The sequence below is a fragment of the Coptis chinensis genome, chromosome 8 (genome assembly GCF_015680905.1).
Source record: "Coptis chinensis isolate HL-2020 chromosome 8, ASM1568090v1, whole genome shotgun sequence".
Lineage (NCBI taxonomy): Eukaryota > Viridiplantae > Streptophyta > Magnoliopsida > Ranunculales > Ranunculaceae > Coptis > Coptis chinensis.
In genome coordinates this window covers 11,325,619-11,334,938 of record NC_141463.1, presented here as the reverse complement: position 1 = coordinate 11,334,938, position 9,320 = coordinate 11,325,619, and the positions used below count along the sequence as shown (strand labels likewise).

The 9,320-nt window shown below is 34.7% G+C and overlaps 1 protein-coding gene across 20 annotated transcripts; it reads right to left on the bottom strand.

Annotated features, from left to right (window-relative positions):
• Nucleotides 1-329: 329 nt before the first annotated feature.
• LOC147479938 (vacuolar protein sorting-associated protein 55 homolog) lies at nt 330-4,608 on the bottom strand. Of its 20 annotated transcripts, none has more exons than XR_015205427.1 (9): nt 4,508-4,608; nt 4,274-4,419; nt 3,164-3,296; nt 3,042-3,081; nt 2,793-2,959; nt 2,644-2,716; nt 2,462-2,561; nt 1,290-1,729; nt 330-614 (listed from the first exon to the last, which is right to left on the bottom strand). XR_015205427.1 is itself a non-coding variant. In XM_086578638.1 (9 exons), exons 2-5 carry the CDS (start codon nt 4,236-4,238, stop codon nt 2,916-2,918), a joined length of 231 nt encoding a protein of 76 aa, XP_086434764.1. In that variant the 5' UTR covers nt 4,239-4,419; nt 4,508-4,608; the 3' UTR covers nt 330-614; nt 1,290-1,729; nt 2,462-2,561; nt 2,644-2,716; nt 2,793-2,915. The 20 variants fall into 20 exon arrangements, 8 of the variants coding, with proteins under 8 accessions (XP_086434764.1, XP_086434765.1, XP_086434767.1 ...); XM_086578638.1 differs by having other exon boundaries at nt 4,225-4,419; XM_086578639.1 differs by having other exon boundaries at nt 2,521-2,561; nt 4,225-4,419.
• Nucleotides 4,609-9,320: the final 4,712 nt, after the last annotated feature.

The window sequence follows — 9,320 nt, the reverse complement described above, 5'->3', positions numbered from 1 at the left end:
TGCATGTAGTTAGCTTGTAAAATATTATTATTTAACATCGGATTAAGGGCACATTTATGGTAAATCATACAAAAGTTGGTTTTATCAAATAATGGACTGAACTAGTGCTATACCACATCTGTTGAAAAAAGACATAACAGATGCGTCGTTTTTCCTTTAAAAAAAAAAAACACTTTTAGGTGATTTTTCGACGTCATTTTTTTTCTACAACACTTGACAAATGTCGTTCTTCATTTTTTCATTTTTTTTAAAAAAAAAAGGCCGAATCAGACCAAAAAAAAAACCCTAGCCCAAAATCTACTAAATTATCGCCAAAAGAAGCCTCCCAATACAGGATAATTGGATCCATTCTTTTCTGACCCCAAAATTCTCTTTAGAAGAACAGCTCATATCCAAATATACCTTCCATAAAAAAATAAAGAAACTTCACAAAGTGAATAATAGATTCATGCTCCCACAACACTTAACAAGCCCAAAAGCTGACAGCAGTGACCGCGATGTACTAATGTTAGTTTGTCCATAAACCACTACACTATTTAACCGTAGTCCTACCCTACCCAACTGATGAAGCCCAATCCAAACTTTGGCAGTCAAAACAAGCATTAGAAGCCACCCTGCAGGGAGTTAAATAGTGTAATTACTAATCAGAGACAAAGATGAAAATTAAGCAATGCAAACAGCAAGTGGACTTTTGAAGGCACTTGCACCTCAAGGTTCAACTTCAAATATGGTAACCCTTTTTCTAGAAAGTAAAAATGTATTTACGCATTTCTAATGGTTAGCCACTTTGTAGGTAATATCAAACTTAATGCCAATCGAGATAAAATTATCCGGTGAAAAGCTAAATAACATTCAACAAACAAAACTAAGCTGATTGGCCCAGGAAATAAATAAGCTTAATATTACTGAAATTTATGATATTGAGTTGCAAATTTGAGGAACAAAACCAATGTCAAAGATAATGCATTATTAAAAGTTACTCGGTTCAGCCCCCATATAATCAAAATCCAGTTCACCCAGAAGGACACAATATACCTAGTCTAACTCAAGATAAAAGTAAATAGATAAATAGCATCAGTAAAATGGAAAATTATGGCATTGAGGATAGTAGAATTCAGCATACTCAGTTATGGCAACTGACTCTTAACAAGATACCCACCAAAGTTGAAACTTGAATGTAACGAATTTAAAAGATAAGAACAGAAGAAGATAAAAGAACAAAGCATACAGACGATTTGTAATAAGTTGTAGTAGTATCAACAGCAGTAGTTTCTAACATGGTTAAATACCTGAAACGGTTCTCAGCAGCATTCCAAGAAGAGTCCAGAAGCAGTACTCCCCCATTTGAATCAGTTGGTAGGGGTGGATCTGAGCCAAAAATTGACAGGTTGATGGTGGATGGCATAGGAGTTCCAAAATCTTCTTTGTCAGCCAGCAACTCCAGTGTAACCTCCAACTTATCCACTTCAGTCAAAGCTTCCTTTGTATTATGTCTAGGTGGAAATACTGCATCTTGTTCCTTGGTGTTAACATCACGTAGAGCAGCAGAAACTAACTTGCTGCTTTGACCTGAAACGGGCAAAATTGAATTTTCGCGGTGGCTGAATGGATTTCCTAAAATAGTTGTTCTGCAGAGATTATTGGTATGATTGCATCCCAATTAGATAAAGCCGCATAATCTGACATCAATGATCATGTGCCTGTCTGCCTGACATCATGTAATTTTTACCTGAACCCAAAATATTAGATATGAGTCTACAAGCAACAGTCATCTCCTCTTGGCTTAAGCCAGAACTCTACAGTTTGAAATTTTATATCAACTCAATCAAATTAAGCAAGATAACACAAAGGAGAAAACAATCCCAAATATTCTGCATCAATGTTCAAAGTCAGCTAATAGAGGTGCAATGAGAAAGTACACAGAGTTTGTATGTTCATGGACTTATGTAATCTAAACGTAGAGTAATGTTGTAATGAGTCAACATTTTCTAGTGATACTTTGCAAAACGAACTCTTGTAGACTGGAGTCTGATGTGGTGTCACATGCATATAAATGGTTTTCCTGGGTACACTCCTACCAAAATATGCATCCATGCTTACCTCCACCAACTATACATTGGTTACTGGATTTAAGAGTTACGAAACCTTTAATCACTATAAGACTTGTGGTCTAAGGGCTGCAGTTACAAAAACCTATACTAAAGTCCATGCAATTTGGATCCCGACAGTTCTCTTTGTTGGATTCCTGATTTCAAGAAACCAATTGCTACAGATACTTAAGTATCAACTCCACTTGCTTGCATCAAATGATTTTACTGTCTCACTGACATACATAGCAGACCTTGTATTATGACTAACACTTTAAACATGAATCCCAACCAAACAATATGTAACAGCATATGCCTAAGCTACAGTAAACTGAAATAAAAACTTAAATATGGAATGAATAATTAAATTTCACCTTGTGGAGGAGCAGTGGAAGAAATGGAATGCTCAGCCTTGACAAGAAAAGACACTCACCTTCTAGAACAAGGAAAGGAACTTCCCTTCTGTAACCTTAGCTGTAATCCGCAAACAGACAAAGCATGAGCATATTACAAAGAAAAAAATTATAATTAAAAATCAGCAAGTGTACAAGAATACCTGCGGTGGAGGTAAAGATCAATGGTACTAGAACTCCAAAAGTCACCCAAGCTAAGCATATAAATATTTGTACCTGAAAAACAAATATCAATCATTAAAACCAAAATCTCGAAAATAAAAATGTGCTAGCTAGCTAACTACCTAACTACCTGGAAGTTTATACACGTCCAAAATAACCGCTTCCAAAACACTATTCACAGACAGAAAATTCTTCTCGTATATAGAATCAACCGTAACCGTATTCCCAAGTTTCTTTCTCCTATATTCCTTTTTCATTTGAGTAATACAATCATTCCTTTGTTTCTACAATCTAGAACTGGTATAAGCAATTAAATGGTATCACAAAATGAAGCAGATTTTCACTCATATAACGTCCATGCTAGATAGAGGTACATTACCTGTTAACATTGGCCACCAATTATTGTAAAGGGCACATGCCTACAACACCACACATAGAATTGATTAGGTAATGGTAATGGTAATGGCACCACAATGTTTAACAAGAGAGATTGTTGTTTACCAAAATTTGTAACACGATTCCAGCAGAGACCAAAATTGCCAATAATGCAAGTCTCCCAGTATGCAAGCAGGCAATCAAATAATGAGGCACGTCTGCCATAAGCTTCACTGGCCTCACCACATAGAAAGAATATCTAGTGACACAAGAAATAGTTTATTACAATTACGATGATATTTTCTTTCACACAAATTAATTCGGTGGAATTCAAACAACTTTTCTGTTGAATTCTGCGATATCGGTATATTTGAAGAAGTTGATTCGGAAATTTAATAGAAATAAACAATTGTACTAGCTGGAATTATATAGATCAAAGTTAATAATAATAAATTAAAAGCGTGAGCCTAGACGATTCATGAAGCCTAAACCATTCTTAATACCATCTGAGGGGAAACATCACAAGTTATATTCTCCAAAGAAACAACCTAGGACAGCAAGTTCAGGATTACAAAGAAAGTATATATTACCGATACGAATCGAAGAATAACCTAACTATTCAACAAATTAAACACAAATAGGTATAACGTTCATAGTTGAAGACCCAAAAAGCGAAACAAAGATATCACACCAATAAGTAATTCAAACCGAAATCTCAAATCGAGAACTACAATAGCATACTCTATTTAGTGGCAATCAAAACTACAGTCCCCAACTCAAAATGTTCGATGACGCTTTTTTAGTCCTTTGTGCCTAGGGTGGATCCAATGTTATACTAGGACTTGGGGTAATAGGCTACATGTAGGGCTGTTTTGTGCATTTTCATGTTCCTGTGCTCATAGGCTTTCTCAACCTACTTTGCTTCATTTATTAATGAAATTCTATTTTACCAGGAAAGAGTTATAATAATATATACTATAGGATAACTTATCATCATAAGATCCTCACACTTCCCTAGTTTTATAGGTTTATAAAGATAAAATAATAACAAGAATGGAAGCATCAAATTAATAAGGTAAACATGCGAAGGTTAATCAAATGAGAGCTGAAGTGCTAATTGCTAAACCATATCATCATTTCACTAAAACTAAAAAATAAATTAAATTAAATATCATCATTTCACTTACAACTGTACTGTCATTCAACTTCAGAAATCAGACAAGAAATTGTGCTTACAAGCCAGGTTCCGCCTATCAAGTATGACTGGGTCATTGGTTTCAAGTTTGGACTTCAAGTCCTCAGCTCTTTCCATCACAGGGTTGACCCTAGAATCCTCAGCTGTTTCTATCACATGGTTGACCCTAGATTCCTCTGAATACTCTCTGTTGACAATCCAATTTGATAAATTAAGTACATTACACATTATATCCCATCAGACAATCTTCTAAATACATATACGTAACCACAAACCTCGTAGGACTTTCTTCGATAACAGTGGGATCCTGAAAAATGAATATTTGGGGGTAAGTGAACTTCAAAATGCAATGTGGATATAAAGGGAGTAACTTGGGTTGAAGAGAAAATGACTCACTTCTTCGTATACACCAGTTGCCAATTTAGCCCTAGTCTTTTCTTCGTATACTGGAGTTGGCAATTCAGCAATACGAGATGATCTTCTTGGTTCAGTAACAGTCATTTCTTTGCATTAATGCTCACCTGTACAGGCTAGTCTTTTACCGAAAAAAAATTAAATGATAGCTTACTCCTTGAATAATGTCTATGCATGCATGAGTGGTATATAGGTAACTGTTAGTAAGACAGGGAAGTCGCCAACTTCTGTTCTGCTGCCTAACTCAGTCTAGAGAAGGGAATGTGATTGTAAGTTTGTAACGACCTTTTTCTTCCTTCCTCCACTATGTTACTTTTAATGATATTATAGAGTCAATTTACATATTATTTTGATATTGACATTAAAATCAACAACTCTGCATGAGTGTAAACCTGTGTATAACTTTCTTCCACCAAAGGTGTCACACCCCAAATTTCCAGACAATATTTAAAACAATTATATTTAATTATCTGGAAACCCGGGATGAAACAAAACCCAAAACCCTGTTATCAAACACGATATATACAAAAACTGAAATCAAAAGAAACGAAAAGGAAAAAATCCTTAAATCACATTATTAAACTATAAAGAAACTAACCAACTCTTCAGAAAATCTTAAACCAGAAGACTCCAAGAGTAACTCCAAATCACGTGTCCTTATCCACTGCACTCCACCATCTATGTTCCCAAGAACACACCCACGTTGCAAAACAAAGCAAACATAGGTCAGCAAATTGAATTTGCTGGTATGAGTAGACTAACAACAAAATATATATAATAATCTTTCAAATGAATAATATAACATTACAAACAAGTTCAACTTGGAAGACAATATAGTTCCGTTTTCCAAAAACGGCGTGTAGTTTCTTCCCAAGTAAGATTTCACCCCCAACATACAAATTCCAAGAATCTCATATAATAGTACTCGTCATTCCCACTTTCCAAAATAACTCACAATACAATACCACTTACATTTCATTTATTAACTGCACATATGATAACCTAATTAAATATGAGTTTGGTATACCTTACCTTTAAGCCAACACGTCCGTCTTAGGGTAGGATATTTACGTCCCCTAGAAAAAGATTAATAGATCCTACCCTCCCAAAAACAGTTAGACATCACAATAAAATGATTTATCTCAGCCAGTCAAAATTCCATTCATAACCAAACCTCATTTAAGACAATTAAGTCTAATTGATATTACTTGGTTCGTCCCGTATCTTTGGGGAATACCACTTATCATAATACCTATATCAAGGATAGTCATTCATATGACATCATTACGTCATAAAGTTTCTGCGTGCATAACCATAGATCTCAGACTATCACAAGTCATTAATATTTTCGTAATAACATATCAAGTTATAGTCATTTCACAATCACATAGAAATCACAATCATTTACTAATATTATTCACCGTCACACTTCATATCCATAACATTACACAATTCATATACTTTTACTTTAGTATTACTCGTCTACTTATGAGAACGAGAAAAGTCACAACCAAGGAGTACATTCATCCCTTGTGAGTATCAACTCATACAAACCACGTAAGCATTTATCATAAGAAATCATATACATTATATGCAATAACTCCATCACACGTAAAATCAATATTTTACTTTGCTTATTAATTATCTCGTTGACTCATTTATTCAAAGACACATTGACCTTTAGTTCCTACTCCACGATTTGCACTACACACATTTGCCAAATCACACATATCCGTCGCCTCACACCGAAAGTACCACTACAAGACATATGTCCCAAGCGGGATATCGCCTCCGTGAAACATACTTTCATCTTGTAAACTCGTAACTTGTGAGTCACAGCCATCTCTGGGCTTTCCATACACATAATCACAAAGCCTCCTCTGGGCATAACAAAATATCAGGTCATTCATGACACATTCAATGAATACCTTGGGTCATTCCCGCCACATTCAAGGAATACCCATCATAACACTAACGGGTCATTCATGACACATTCAATGAATACCCTGAGTCATTCCCGCCACATTCAAGGAATACCCAAACCTACATTCCCGTACATTCAAGGAATACGACCAACCCGCAAGGAGAATACCTTAGTTCCTCTCTAGGGCAGTCCAAACTATTGGGTCATTTATGACACATTCAATGAATACCCATCTATCACATGACATCACAAGTCATAATATCTCATTACCAAATCCTGAGGCATGGAGAGTTCTAAAGATGTGGGCGACACATTAAAACATTATTATCACTTATAATTATACTATCATTACTCATGTCAAAATAGACCACACATGCAGAGAGTCATTTTCGCGCGTCAAGGCAAATCAAGCACTTAAATATCATTGAATGTAAACAGACATATAATCAAACAAATATAATTTATCTAACCACACTCATATATACAATATCGTAAACAAATAATTCATTAGCCCAAATTCAAGTCCACACACACTAATGTCCAAAACATATCCACATATACTAAAGTCTATATTCATATACAACTTCTATCTCACACATATATATTTATGTAGTCTCAAAACAACAGTAATTTCTAACACAATCACATAGTTATCACACAAACTAATATATATATTATAGATATAGTGGCTGCACTTTTGTTCAAAGCTGCCTACGTATCCAAATCTTTCTGGATTGGAATCAAGCCTTCGTAGTTCTTAACAGCCACATAGTCAATGCTATAGTTTTTCTACATTCATTCAAATGATATGTAACTTAATTATTTAGAAACTAAGGTATGTATACATACTTTTTCATGTAGGACTCGAAGTCCCAACCTCAGCCTATCTAGAAGAAAACTTAAGTTGAAAACGGTAAAAATCCTAATCTTCAGCAAATTAACTTTCTGATGGACTATCTTCCGAATGGCTCAACTCTTTCCACAGGTGTCCAAACGAGACAAGGCTTTTTGTGTTGAAAAGCTGACACACAGAACTTACTTTCTCATGTTTTACAAAAACACTCGATCTCATTCTAAAAATGCCAAAACTAGGCCCGAATACAGTGCGAAGAAACTGATTTCTGACGCATTGTTTTCTGCCAGTCAAACTTCCAAACGTCATAATTAATTCCACAGGCCTTCGAATGCGATGAGGCCAACTGGAATAGAAAGCAGACTTCTAGATCTTACTCTTTTATGTTTTATAAAAATTCTAACTCTCACCCTAACTATTTTAAAACTGTACTTGAACACAGTGCGCAGAAACTGATTTCTGACGCACTGTTTTCTGTCAACCAAACTTCCAAACCTTATATCTATCACCACAGACCTCGGAATACGATGAGGCCAATTGGGTTGGAAAACAGACACATAAAAATTATTTTTTCATGTTTTGGCGAGAGTTTGAATCTGAACCTACCTATGTGAAAACGTGGTTCGAAAACAGGCACAGATCCGGATTTCTGCAGTCAGAAAATTCTGACGTGCTAACTTCCGAACACCGTAACCATATCCACAAACCTCGGAATGCAACGAGGTCGATTGGGTTGGAAAGCAGACTTCCAGACCTTATATTTTTATGTTTTCCTAAAATTCTAGTTCAAACTATAACTAAATCAAAATTGAGTTTGAAATCAGACCAGCGCTAACTTTTCTTAAAATTTCAGCAAATCTATTCTTACCTTCAATAATGTTTTCACATCAGTTATAGCCATACTGAACTTTTACATACTCATAAGAATCAAATATTCAAATATATATTAAAGGCTTCCAAATAATCAATGCCCTACAGACCACCAACGACAATACAAGCAAACCCATATATACCAGAGTATAGAGAGAATCCATGTCAGACCAAAAATAAAACTATACTCACATGTAATCAATTCCTTGGATCTATACGGACACACTTTTTCTTGTATTTTATAACTGTTTTATACTTTTGTAGAATCTATATTATGACAGTCCATTTATGCTCACCTTTCATTATTTGAATAGTATATTATTCCACCTGTAGCTATCAAGTAAATCAAACAGTACCAAGTATCTAATATCATCAGTCTCAGAAAAGTCTTGAAGCTACCAATATATCAAATATCATTAATGACCGAAAAATGCTTAAAGCTATTAAACCTTAAGCTTAAGCTTATAACTTCATTCTGAACATAAAAGCCCGCCCAAATTCTGACATATAAAGTCAGACCAAGTCAAACAAAAACCAACAGGTATCACTACACATGCCTAGCCATACAAACATACCTACACATAAAACAAAAAGCCTTGGTGCCAATATATATCACCTTCTTAACAATAACACCATCGAAATAGTAGTATGTAAGTTAAATTTCTAACTCATACATAGTCTTTAATTTACTAACAGTATTTACTAAAGTCCACAAAATCTAAGTAGATAAGAAATACTTCTAAATCCTTACGCATCAAAACTTCAAGTCTATGATTGACTAACTGTTAACAACTAATATGTATTTTACCCAACAAATCAAATATATAAAAACAAAAACTTGGTGACAGAAGTTCATTAGTAACGCATGCCCTTTATGGCGATTCAACTAACTAACATTCTTGTTTCGTATCAAAGAACCAATTTGTTAATAAAATATATTTTAATCAATATCAAGATAAAAATAATACTGTTTAGAGTTTAGGTTACTCACTTGCGAATTGATCGGAAAAGCGAAAACCAACGAAAT

Bases quoted from the DNA above. Each gene is read 5' to 3' on its own strand.
- LOC147479938 (XM_086578634.1), bottom strand. The intron at 3,082-3,163 runs GTAAACAACAAT...GTGGTGTTGTAG, and splicing joins GAATCGTGTTACAAATTTTG to GCATGTGCCCTTTACAATAA. The intron at 2,717-3,041 runs GTAATGTACCTC...TTTGTTTTTCAG, and splicing joins TTGGTGGCCAATGTTAACAG to GTACAAATATTTATATGCTT.